Source organism: Erpetoichthys calabaricus, chromosome 15 (genome assembly GCF_900747795.2).
Source record: "Erpetoichthys calabaricus chromosome 15, fErpCal1.3, whole genome shotgun sequence".
Taxonomy (NCBI): Eukaryota; Metazoa; Chordata; class Cladistia; order Polypteriformes; family Polypteridae; genus Erpetoichthys; species Erpetoichthys calabaricus.
This window is the reverse complement of record NC_041408.2, coordinates 80,463,791-80,477,046: the sequence shown is the minus strand read 5'-3', so window position 1 is coordinate 80,477,046 and position 13,256 is coordinate 80,463,791. Positions and strand designations below refer to the sequence as shown.

At 42.7% G+C, this 13,256-nt stretch overlaps 1 protein-coding gene across 2 annotated transcripts in view; it reads left to right on the top strand.

Annotated features, from left to right (window-relative positions):
• The window catches only part of dlk2 (delta-like 2 homolog (Drosophila)), a 90,934-nt gene that overhangs the window by 61,443 nt on the left and 16,235 nt on the right, over positions 1–13,256 (top strand). For both annotated transcript variants that reach the window (XM_028820825.2, XM_051919216.1), the window contains exon 4: positions 10,691–10,821. In XM_028820825.2, the coding sequence (XP_028676658.2) occupies positions 10,691–10,821 (131 nt within the window). The remainder of the gene's footprint in view (positions 1–10,690; positions 10,822–13,256) is intronic.

Below are 13,256 nucleotides of genomic sequence, written 5' to 3'. Positions count from 1 at the left end.
TTGGACGGCTGCTGAGTGATCCAAAGTTATGTTCTCTGATGAAAGTAAATTTTGCATTTCCTTTGGAAATCAAGGTCCCAGAGTCTGGAGGAAGAGAGGAGAGGCACAGAATCCACGTTGCATGAGGTCCAGTGTAAAGTTTCCACAGTCAGTGATGGTTTGGGGTGCCATGTTATCTGCTGGTGTTGGTCCATTGTGTTTTCTGAGGTCCAAGGTCAACGCAGCCGTCTACCAGGAAGTTTTAGAGCACTTCATGCTTCCTGCTGCTGACGAACTTTATGGAGATGCAGATTTCATTTTCCAACAGGACCTGGCACCTGCACACAGTGCCAAAGCTACCAGTACCTGGTTGAAGGACCATGGTATTCCTGTTCTTGATTGGCCAGCAAACTCGCCTGACCTTAACTCAATAGAAAATCTATGGGGTATTGTGAAGAGGAAGATGCAATACGCCAGACCCTACAATTCAGAAGAGCTGAAGGCCACTATCAGAGCAACATGGGCTCTCATAACACCTGAGCAGTGCCACAGACTGATCGACTCCATGCCACGCCGCATTGCTGCAGTAATCCAGGCCAAAGGAGCCCCAACTAAATATTGAGTGCTGTACATGCTCATACTTTTCATGTTCATACCTTTCAGTTGGCCAACATTTCTAAAAATCCTTTTTTTTGCATTGGTCTTAATTGATATTCTAATTTTCCGAGCTACTGAAATTTAGACTTTCATTAGTTGTCAGTTATAATCATCAACATTAAAAGAAATAAACATTTGATCTGATTTTAACATCAGTCTGTGTGTAATGAATGAATCTAATATACAAGTTTCACTTTTTGAATGGAATTACTGAAATAAATCAACTTTGTCATGATATTCTAATTTTATGACCAGCACCTGTGTGTATGTGTGTATATATATATATATATAATATATGTGTGTGTGTGTATTTTTTTTCTTTTTTTTCTAATTTCTATATTGTTCCCAAAACACAGAACTTGGGAAATAACACATCACTTAATTAGCCCAGGAGTCCAATTTAAAAACAGAAGCTGGTTGGAACAAAAACCCACAGCCATAGAGGGTCCCCAGGACTGAGGTTGAGAAACACTGGTCTACAGCGTGGGGCGTGGAGGGCCTCAGCAGCTACAGGTTTTCATTCTAACCATTTTCTTCATTAGTGATCAGTTTTTGCTACTAATTAACTAACTTTTTTTGCCTTCATTTTAATTAACTTGACACCTGCCCCTTTGTTGTTTCTTTGTCCTTAATTAGCAGCCAAACAATAATGAGACACAAAACAAGCCACCACGTGACCAGCTCACCTGTGCCCATCACACAATATCTGAAAATAAAGAAAGGTGAAGGTCTCCGTAAGGTTGATCTCTCAGGTCACCAAACATCATGACGGTGTTCTTAGAAGAAACAGAAAATCAACAGTTTTGGAAATGTCTGCTGTGGCAGAATGAGAGCAGCAACAAGCCATAGAATTAAATAATGAGTTTAATTAACAGCAAGAATAAGCTTCTAATTAAAAAAGTGATTGAAGTAAAACTGATTGGAGTTTGAAGCCCAAATTTAGCTGGTCATCTGTTTGCTTGTTTCACATCTCATTTCTTTTATGAAGAAAAGACTCAGTTGAGAGGCCTGAATCCTTCAAAACAGGGCTATTAAAATGAAGGGAAAATAAATTAACAGTGAAAACTGGTCACTGATTAGGAAAAGGGTTAAAATGAAAAACATGCAGCCACTGCGGCCCTGTCTGACCTACATTATTAAAACGACTCCTTTCTACTGCCCATGAAAGAATGTTTTAATATTGTATAACTGTTCTTAAATTTTATTTTCATTACAGTCAACCAGCACTTTATTCTATTTATTGAAGGTATAACAATTTATAACATCTTAGAAAAACATTACCATTCTTATTTAAAAAAATATAATGCAGCTCACATTTGCTGAGGAAGTTCATTGCAGGGCGGAATCTCACACACATACATTCACAGTAACACCAGGGGCCTCATGCATAACGCCGTGCGTAGAATTTGCACTATAACATGGCGTAAGCACAAAAGCCGAAATGTGCTTACGCACAGAAAAATCCAGGTGCAGGAATCTGTGCGTTCGCCAACTTTGCCGTTCTTCCGCTACATAAATCCCACTCAGCGTGGAAATAAACGCACGTGCACGCACTTGCTGTCCCACCCCAACTCCTCCCAGAATTACGCCTCTTTGAATATGCAAATCAATATAAATAGCCCATAAGCCCAGTGTTCTGTGAAAAGGCAATGGCAAAAGTACGAGGAAAAATAGAAGAAATTCAGCAAATACCAAATGGAGGCAAAGAAAAACGTACTATTTGTTGGTTTAAACAGTTTTATAAGCAACAAAAGGAAGTTGATCGAGTGACATAGTGTGTCGGAGAAACTCGAAAGCTCAAGTTCACAAAGTTGCACAGTGCCCGGAGTAAAAAAGTTGTCAGATATCAAAGTTGGCATGAAAAGGCGACTCGTAGCGGAGTGTCATATGAAAGCTTATTAGGGTACAGTGAAAAAAAAGGCACACAGTGTGAAAAAAGCACAAAATGTCAACTTTAATCTCGAAATTTCCACTTTAATTACGTAGTTTGTCATTAAATTAGAACATCATAAACTTCATCTTAAAATCGTTTAATTTACTAGTTTCTCAAATCCCATCGTAACTAAAGTAGCATGTTAAATGCTTTGTTGTGTATTTGATCTTATATGTGCCCTATGTGCCTTAATCACTACGTGCTCTTCCTCCGACAGGACACAGAATCCATTACATTCGTAATATTACAGCTTTCTGAATAATTAAAATACTGAGAAGTATACATCATATCATTTTCATGATGATATAAGTTAAAACATGTTATTAAACATGGGAACACGGTGGCGTAGTGATTGTTCATGTCTTACAGCAAGATGCTTGCTGCATCTTTTTCAGACGTACTAACCTCCAATTCCTGTCCTTATTTTTCTTTCTCCAAATACCCAATCGCTACACAATTAGCTCTGTAATAGACGTTAAGCCATCTGTAAGCTTAGAACACCGATTCTTCAAAACTTTTAAGGAACATCGAAATATCTTCGTAATGTTTAATTATTCTATCCATCTATCCTTTCAGTGTCGCGCCAGCCACAGCGTGAATACAGCGCGAGGCAGGAACAATCCGTGAACGAAGCTCAAGCTCACTAGCGCTGCGGCACCGTGTAGTTAAAGTTTTATCTGTATAATATAATCAACATATTTTGCTGCATTTCATCTTAAAAATGAAATCGTCATCATATGTAAATACGCGCTTTATAAAGTGGCTCAGGTTGTGCAATATTATAACTGTATCATAAGTACAATTACCTCACGGTAACTTGCAAGTACAAACAGTTCTACAAAGAGCACTTGATGGACTGATTGAGTGCGTGTAGAGTTCTTGGGATGAAACTGTTTGTGAACCGCGAAGTCCGAAAAGGAAAGGCTCTGAAGCGTTGGTCGGATGAGAGCAGTTCAAATAGCGAATGGCTGAGGCAGCGAGTGCTTGATGCTGTATACCGATAATTCTCTTTCCAGTCACTGTAGATCTGTGATTCACACTCGGATACAGTGATATAAATACTCCGAGTGGTGCAGTGCGAGTAATATGGAAAAAGATGATCTGCTGTGGCAACACCTAACGGGAGCAGCTGACAGAAGAAGAAGAAGGTGCAGTGAGAGTAACAACACTAAAGCAGTTATGGTATTTAGAATAGTTTGACCATTCTGTGGACCATTATATTGTTACAGGTTAATTACAATCAGATGCATTAAATTTATGAACGATATGCGGTTAATTTCAGTGTATTTGATAAAGCCGCTGTCGTGGATGTGGATCTAAGAAAGGGTAACCACACAGGAACAGTAGCACTGCTTTGACGCTGGTTGCCGCCAGTCTGCAAAACCGAGCGGAGAACTTGTGTATGACAGGGTATGAGGTACCGTGGAAAAGTGCGTGACTTTACGCCAAGTGTAGGTTTTATACATCGCGATTTGAACGTGGAAACGTTCTTACGCAACATTTCTGTGTGTACGCACCGTTTATACATGAGGCCCCAGATCAGTACAGTAAATGAAAAGTGTGCTATTCTGAAACAGCCTTTGTGTACTGCAGTCAATGAATGCACAGGATACAAAGACTTACCCACAAGGGGATGGGGTACTGTGAAGAAAACGACAACACACTAAGTGAGATTGCACTAAAAGCTGGGAGCTACTCCATTAGCTGCCATAATCTTCATCAGTCACAGTCTGAAATTTCACCCAGTGATGCTACAGTAGCTCTGTTTGTGGGCGTAGTGTAAATCACACCCAATCTGCTTCCAAACTTAATGTTTCCATCTTTTAAAAATGGAAATTTGCCTCCGACTGCCAAAGAGACATGACTGAAAATAGAGACCAATAGGATGGATGTTCACTCTCTGACTGGTTTAACAAAAAGGGGTAGGGGGTGCAGAAGAGGCAGCAGGAACATCAAATAAAATGCAGCTCATGGAACGGTAAAACCATGGATATTTATAAAACAAACGTGTCCACTGTGCCTTTCCAAGCAGATTTGAATTCAGTTGAAATTTAACTTGAAATTTATGGCCACAGAAGCAGTCATTTTACATGAATGACATAAAAATATTAGAGGATGTTGTATCATAAAAAAAGCTTTGGGATGACCCTATCCTAACTTTATTATGTAGACCCACACACATCCTGTACCCTGACTCTTGCTCTCCTATGCTTGCACTCATCTTGCCTGTAAGGCGACACAACCAACGGCTGCCATGCCCTTGCACCGGAGACTAATGCATATGCTTTGTCTCCAAAACTGTCTGCTGCTGTGCTTCACTTTTCCAATTAAAGGACGTCTCCTCTTTATTCATTTATACCCCAGGTGGCAGGACAGAGCAAAGATTAAATTCAAGCAACAGGAGTAGGTAATCAAATTTTATTCACTCATTACTTTGGGGGCTTCGCCCCCCGCTCGCTTCACTCGTCAACACCCCTGCCTGCGCTATGCTCCAGCAACTTTGCGTCTCTGCCACTCGCATTATGTGGATTTCACTTTCACCAAACAACAAAACTTTAATTCTTTTTAGGGAAGAAACCGTACCTTTCCCTGATGGCAACACGAATTAGACGATCTACAAGTCTCCGACTTTTTAAAGTTTAAAGCCAAACAATATCTACATACTTCTGTCATATCACCTCTGTCCATATATTCGATCTCTTTTCGCTTTTACCTTTTCGTCAACATCGCATTGACTTTTGATTCCGTGTTTGGAATTACATTGTGACAACGCAACGTATAACTGCCCGTAAGTGAATATTCTTTCTTTCTCTCTATATGAACTGTGTCCGACAATAGCATTCACACAATTGTGAAATGACTGAACTGTGTGCGTCGTTGTAAATGTTTTAGATGTGGGCAAGACTTTTCCAAATCTCTTTGGAATTTTGAAATTTTCTCTCGCGGGATTTCACTTTCACCAAACAACAAATCTTTTAATTCTCGCTGAAACGCCTCTTCATTGGGAAGAAACACTACTTTCCCTGATGGCAACATGAATTTGACGATCTACAAGTCTCCAACTTAAAGTTTAAATCCGAACAATATATTCAATCTTTTTTTGCTGTTTCATTATTTCACAGAGTAATAATTTCCATTTGTTTACTATCACCCCGTGACCCTGTGTTTGGATTCAGCGGGTTGGAAAATGGATGGATGGATGGATGTTTACTATCATTTATCACAAGTACTTTTTTTAAGAAATTAAGTCAAATGCTGTTTTTTCTTCTACAGTTTTAAAGTACTGTATTCATTTATCCATCACATATGGGTAACTCAGCTAGTCTTCTTCTATAATACGCTACCGTGGCTGTTCGTTTGTCTGTCCAGGATTTTAAATCACCTGTAGCTCGCAAACCATTTCACCTATTGACTTGAAATTCGGTACACATATACTACGTGGCGTCTACTAACCGCTTTCGGGGTGTTGATTTTATTACTCTTTTTATTTTTATTTTATTTTATTGTAGAATCAACTCTCAGCATGGCGACCGTGAGGCGCATGCGTACAGGTGCCGTTCTCATTCCCTACCACCTTCGCTAATCATTATTGAGGCAGATTGAAGACTTAAGTGCCAGATTAAGTGAAAACGTACTAAGTAATTGCAACACAAACACTAACTTAATCAGTTTTAACGCGAAAAGTTGCCAACGAAAGAAGAGAAGCAGCGGGCCGCTAAGATGGAGTAAAGAAGATCTGCTCAGGAAGCAGCAAGCGCATCAAGCTCTGAGCAAACGAATGGTAAATAGAGACAGAGAAAGACGATGAATACTAGGAATGCTCAAGTCAAGTGTATGCACTGCATTTGCCGTTACTGGTCTTATATATAAACGTCTACGTGTGGAAGTGTGTGTGTCCGTCCGGCCCAGATGTGAGAGGTGGATTCGCGGTGAGGGCTCCACTTTCGAGGAAACAGAAAACTCGCTTTGCTGCTAATAACATAAGCGAGGCCAGCACATCGGGAAAAACGAAACCTCTGAAGAAAGACAAAGTCATTTAGCCGCTAACATCGGCAAAACGGTGTCCCTTTTACTCTTCCTTCTGTCACTAATACACAAGCGATGTGAGCACATCGGCAAAACGAAACCTCCTAGGAGAGAGATGCCCAGAGTAGTTTCTTTCAATTACCGGACATCTCTACATTGCATTTTTTTTCTGATGATTTTGATAGTTTCTAAGACCCCAGCACGGGCTTACACAGCTAGTATTTAATAAACATGTTGTCATAATTGACTTGTTGCAGATATCTGTGTGCAGCCAATCTTCAGTCGGTCAGGCAGTCATTATCCAACCCGCTATATCGTAACACAGGGTCACGGGGGTCTGCTGGAGCCAATCCCAGCCAGCACAGGGAGCAAAGCAGGAACAAATCCTGGGCAGGTCGCCAACCCACCGCAGGGCACACACACACGCACACACTAGGGACAATTTAGAATTGCCAATGCACTCAACCTGCATGTCTTTGGACTGTGGGAGGAAACCCTTGCAGACACGGAGAGAACATGCAAACTCCACGCAGGGAGGACCTGGGAAACGAACCTGGGTCTCCTTACTGCGAGGCAGCAGCACTACCACTATGCCACTGTGCAGCCTGCCAATCTTCAACTAACCTGAAAGTATTTCCATCCATCCATCCATTATCCAACCCGCTATAGCAGGGTCACGGGGGTCTGCTGCAGCCCATCCCAGCCAACACAGGGCACAAGGCAGGAAACAAACCCCGGGCAGGGCACCAGCCCACCGCAGACCCGAAAGTATTTTAGACTCAAAAAACAGATATAATTTTTATGAAAACAATGAGAAAATAATAAAAATATGTAAATGAATATAAAATCAATCAAGGCATCAGGAAGGGAACATTGAACAGACAGAATGACTGAGCCCTAAATCCCAGTTTGTTTTCACTGCAGGACCAGTCACTAGCTCTTCGAAGCCATAAAATTGAAGCTGAAATATTGACAGGTGACAGAACAGGTCAAATGGAGTTAGAAACACAATTTTCAGTTCTCATCACTGACTGTGTATGACCACAAGCAAGTCGTTTAACCCTCCAGCTCCAAATGTAGAAATATGGAAATAAATGCATCCAACCAACCCAAGTAATTCAGGTCAGGACTACAATATGCAAACATTTAGCACAGAGGGAAACAGCCAGGCTTCCTGTAATAAGGAAATATATATATATTTACCTGGTAAATTGAATTAATTTTCATTGTTTTTTTAGTAAAAGTGGCCATCATGTAAATATTTATACTGTGAATTTGCATTTACTGATCCTGAAAGAACTTGTGTGAATTCGTGTTTTTCAGTTTCTATAATTTGAGTTCAAGTCTGCAAAAGAAGCACAACATTTTCAAATCCATCCATCCATCCATCCATTTTTCAACCCGCTGAATCCAAACACAGGGTCACGGGGGTCTGCTGGAGCCAATCCCAGCCAACACGGGGCACAAGGCAGGAACCAATCCCGGGCAGGGTGCCAACCCACCGCAGAACACACACAAACACACCCACACACCAAGCACACACTAGGGACAATTTAGAATCGGCAATCCACCTAACCTGCATGTCTTTGGACTGTGGGAGGAAACCGGAGCACTCGGAGGAAACCCACGCAGACACGGGGAGAACATGCAAACTCCATGCAGGGAGGACCCGGGAAGTGAACCCGGGTCTCCTAACTGCAAGGCAGCAGAGCTACCACTGCACCACCGTGCCGCCCACATTTTCAAATCCACCTACGTAATCCATTACAAGTATCAATGGGGGGCTGGAGGCTATGAGGAATCAGACCTGAATGGTGTGTTAGTCCATTATATGGTCTGCTCACACTTGCCAACACTCCGCTAATACTAGGTATATAGGAGAACGAATGGCATACACACAGATAAAGCCATGCAGACCCAAGTAGACTGTGTATATTCCACCAAGGCAATGACCAGGCTCAGGAATCTGAACTCTGAATAATGGATCCCTGAAACTGTGATATGGTAGCATTTCCACAAAGAAAAAGGGCCACTCTGGGGTTGTGCAATCAGCACCAGACCTCACAGAATCTGATGTATCATCAGTTAATGAGATCTGCTGAAAAAAGTCTACGTTGTTATAAAGGCAGACAGTACCATAAGGTTAAAGGTCAGACCAATTCTGAAACCGCCCAAGTGATCAATTTAATTCAATTTTATTGTCCCAAAAGAACAAAATTTGGTTGGTCAGCTTTTACAGAGAGACAACACCATTAGAATTTAAACACATCATAAAGAACACATCCTCTGCATTATTAACAATAGTCAATTAATAATAACAATAATAATAATTAATTACCCTTTTCAGGAGTTTGCATGTTCTCCCCGTGTCTGCATGGGTTTCCTCCCATAGTCCAAAGACATGCAGGTTAGGTGCATTGGTGATCTTAAATTGTCCCTAGCGTGTGTGCTTGGTGTGTGTGTGTCCTGTTGTGGGCTGGCACCCTGCCCGGGGTTTGTTCCTGCCTTGCACCCTGTGCTGGCAGGGATTGGCTCCAGCAGACCCTCGTGACCTTGTAGTTAGGATATAGCGGGTTGGACAATGACTGACTGACTGATTACCCTTTTCATTATTTTGGCATGTTGGTAATTATTTACAAATTAGGATGTTAAATATTGGCAGTGAGGTTTGGTCCATGAGCCACTTTGTGTTGATGTTCAAATTACACATTCCATCCAACCTTTTTTATATTACGTTTAACTTTGCAGTGGAGGCACTGCTGCCCAGTAGCTCCAGGGACTCAGTCTCATTTCCAGGCCAGCTTACGCTTTTTGTGAAGTTTGCATGTTCACGTCATGTCAATTTTCTTTGGGTTCCATGACTTTATTTTCTGTATCCCAGTAATGAGCAAGTCAGAATCATTAATTCTTCTTGGTCATGAGTGTGTAGTAGTCTGTAATGAACTGCCATCCTATTCAAGGTTGGTTCTCATTTGTACCCACTGATTCTGAGATAAGCATGGGCTTCTTGCAAAATCATAAAGAAAGTAGATTTACTAAACAGAAGAGGGCGGCACGGTGGCGCAGTGGTAGCGCTGCTGCCTCGCAGTTAGGAGACCTGGGTTCGCTCCCCGGTCCTCCCCGTGTGGAGTTTGCATGTTCTCCCCGTGTCTGCATGGGTTTCCTCCCACAGTCCAAAGACATGCAGGTTAGGTGCATTGGCGATTCTTAATTGTCACTTGGTGTGCGTGTGTGTGTCCTGTGGTGGACTGGCGCCCTGCCCAGGATTGGTTCCTGCCTTGCACCCTGTGTTGGCTGGGATTGGCTCCAGCAGACCCCCATGACCCTGTGTTCGGATTCAGCGGGTTGGAAAATGGATGGATAGAGGTGTCGTGTGTATCTCACACCTTCATACACCTTTATCGTAAGAGCATGCCTTATTTATGATGGAGCGTTTGATCAAAAGAAAATATGAAGCTGGTTTTAAATTAAAAGTCGTTGAAGTGGCGAAGGGCGGCACGGTGGCGCAGTGGGTAGCGCTGCCGCCTCGTAGTTAGGAGACCACGGTTTGCTTCCCGGGTCCTCCCTGCATGGAGTTTGCATGTCTGCGTGGGTTTCCTCCCACAGTCCAAAGACATGCAGGTTAGGTGGATTGGCAATTCTAAATTGGCCCTAGTGTGTGCTTGGTGTGTTTGTGTGTGTCCTGCGGTGGGTTGGCACCCTGCCCAGGATTGTTTCCTGCCTTGTGCCCTGTGTTGGCTGGGATTGGCTCCAGCAGACCCCCGTGGCCCTGTGTTCGGATTCAGCGGGTTAGAAAATAGATGGATGGACTAAACAGAAGATTGACTGGATGGACACTTGTATTGGAGATAGAATTGTAAACCACAACACATTTGGGGTACTGGATGATAAATGGACTCCCTGACCATAATAGTGCAACATTAAAAACAATAATTTTTTGAACCTGCTTGGTCCATTACACTAGCACTATTGCTCCAAAAAAGTTAAAAGCTGACCTCAGGTGCACATTTCCTATTCAATGCTACCCCCTTGTGTTAAAACGTGGAGCTACAAGCTACCTCCTAATACCGAACTGTTTTGCTTCCTACTCTATAGGTGTGATCCTGGGTGGGAAGGAGAACTTTGTGAAGACTGTACTCGGATGCTTGGATGTGTTCATGGCACATGCCACCAGTCCTGGCAATGCATCTGTGAGGAAGGCTGGGCTGGACGCTTCTGTGATAAAGGTATTGTAAGTTTTCTCTGTGATAATTAAGATATCATAGCAGAAGCAGCTAGGTCTAATCCAGGATGAGGAAAACAGCAGAGTACTTTGCCGAGTAATTCGATTTATTCCTATATGTTGCACTGCCATTAAAAGATTTGGAGCGATGTATACATTTACTTAAATAGTGAAAACACAAAACATGTAGCGCTAACCAGAAAACATCATTCCATATAGACTTGGAAACCTATCTATAGAACTTATATCTTTTTTAATTATGTTTTTAGAGTGTTAAAATATTTATATGTAAATTTAAATATTCATATATACTTTGGTGGCAGAGTAGCGCCACTTCACAGGTACAACATCCTGGGTTCAGATCCCAGTGGTCTGTGTGGAGCTTTCCTGTCATTCCTCTGTCTGAGTTTTCTTCCAGGTACTCCAGTTTTCCTCCAACATTCCAAAAGAAGTATGAGTTAGGTAAAATAGTGTTTCTAAGTTGGCTCTGTGCAAATATAAGTAGAGATCCATCCATCCATCCATTATCCAACCTGCTATATCCTAACTACAGGGTTACGGGGGTCTGCTGGAGCTAATCCCAGCCAGCACAGGGTGCAAGGCAGGAAACAAACCCTGGGCAGGGCGCCAGCCCACCGCAGGGCACACACACACACATACATGGGACAATTTAGAATCGCTAATGCACCTAACCTGCACGTCTTTGGACTGTGGGAGGAAACCCACGCAGACACGGGGAGAACATGCAAACTCCATGCAAGGAGGACCCGGGAAGCGAACCCAGGTCTCCTAACTGTGAGGTAGGAGTGCTGCCACTGCGCTACCGTGCCACCCATAAGTAGAGATATATGCATGAATTAGCCCTGTGCTGGTCTGCCACACTGTTCAGGGCCTTTTCTTGAGATGTACCCACTGCAGTCAATATATGTCATCACCCAGAACTGAATTAAGCTGGTCTGAGAATGTTACACTGTGAATAAACGCTGTTGATATAACAGTTTAAAGTCAGTTTGAAACAGAGATAAGAAATAAAAATCACTCTATCCCAATTACAAACAGTGATGGACTGACATCCAACCCAGGAATAATTCCTGCCTTGTATTGAATGCTGTGGAAAAAGATCTACCTCAGCTATGACCAAAATATTTGATTAAACAGGCTTAGGAAGGAAACAGATGAATGATCGGGTCTTGTTCAAAAAGCGGACGCCATCTCGTTCTTCTTGTTTGTTTTAGACTGGCCTACCTCTACTACAAACCCTGAACTTAAGGTTCATGGGGGTAAGGCCAGGTACACCAGGGTCCCTAATCTTAAAAATTTAGAGTAGGTGCCTAATCTTAAAAACGAGTGGAGTTTTTGGCGTCCACTTTCTGAATAAGAGCCGAGTGATCAGTTATCAGGGAAAATAAACCTTTGTGACACATGGCAATTAGAAAAAAAAGACGGATCAAAACCTATAAGCCTTTGGCCAACTGCTTCAACAGTAACTTCCTAAGCAAAGCAGAATGTACTAAAGTGGACAAATATGGATGGTTTCTTCTGTGGTTGGACCTACTGTCTCCTTAATCGGCCGCTCTGGTCTTCTGTGGCTCCATGCACTCCCAACTATTTTGTCACCATCAGCCCTGCCACATACTGTACACCCGGGGTCAGAGGCAACCTGTCTGCTACACTTTCCTCTGGCTCCATTAGCTAAACTGGGGTCCAGCCTCACATCTAAACACCCATGGTGATGGACTTTAGCAGCAGAAAAAGGTCTACAGGACGGTAGTGAGGCCAGCTATGTTATATGGGTTGGAGACGGTGGCACTGACCAGAAATCAGGAGACAGAGCTGGAGGTGGCAGAGTTAAAGATGCTAAGATTTGCATTGGGTGTGATGAGGATGGACAGGATTAGAAATGAGGACATGAGAGGGTCAGCTCAGGTTGGACGGTTGGGAGACAAAGTCAGAGAGGCGAGATTGCGTTGGTTTGGACATGTGCAGAGGAGAGATGCTGGGTATATTGGGAGAAGGATACTAAGGATAGAGCTACCAGGGAAGAGAAAAAGAGGAAGGCCTAAGAGGAGGTTTATGGATGTGGTGAGAGAGGACATGCAGGTGATGGGTGTAACAGAAAAGATGCAGAGGACAGAAAGGTATGGAAGAAGATGATCCGCTGTGGCGACCCCTAACGGGACCAGCCGAAAGAAGAAGAACCATATTATAAACTAGCCATGTGCGCCCAACTACGTTGCGCGTGTTAAAGTTGTCTGTGAAGGGCTCCCTGTTTAAACGCGGCTGCCAGTCGTGAACTGGGCCCTTCGTCGCACAGCATTATGACTTTTTATAAGGGAAACAAAATTACAAAACAAAACCCTTGGACATTGATTCAATAGGAACAGCCTACTTGTAATCACTGTCCGAATAGTAATTATGTGGTGGTGTAGGAGCATTTCT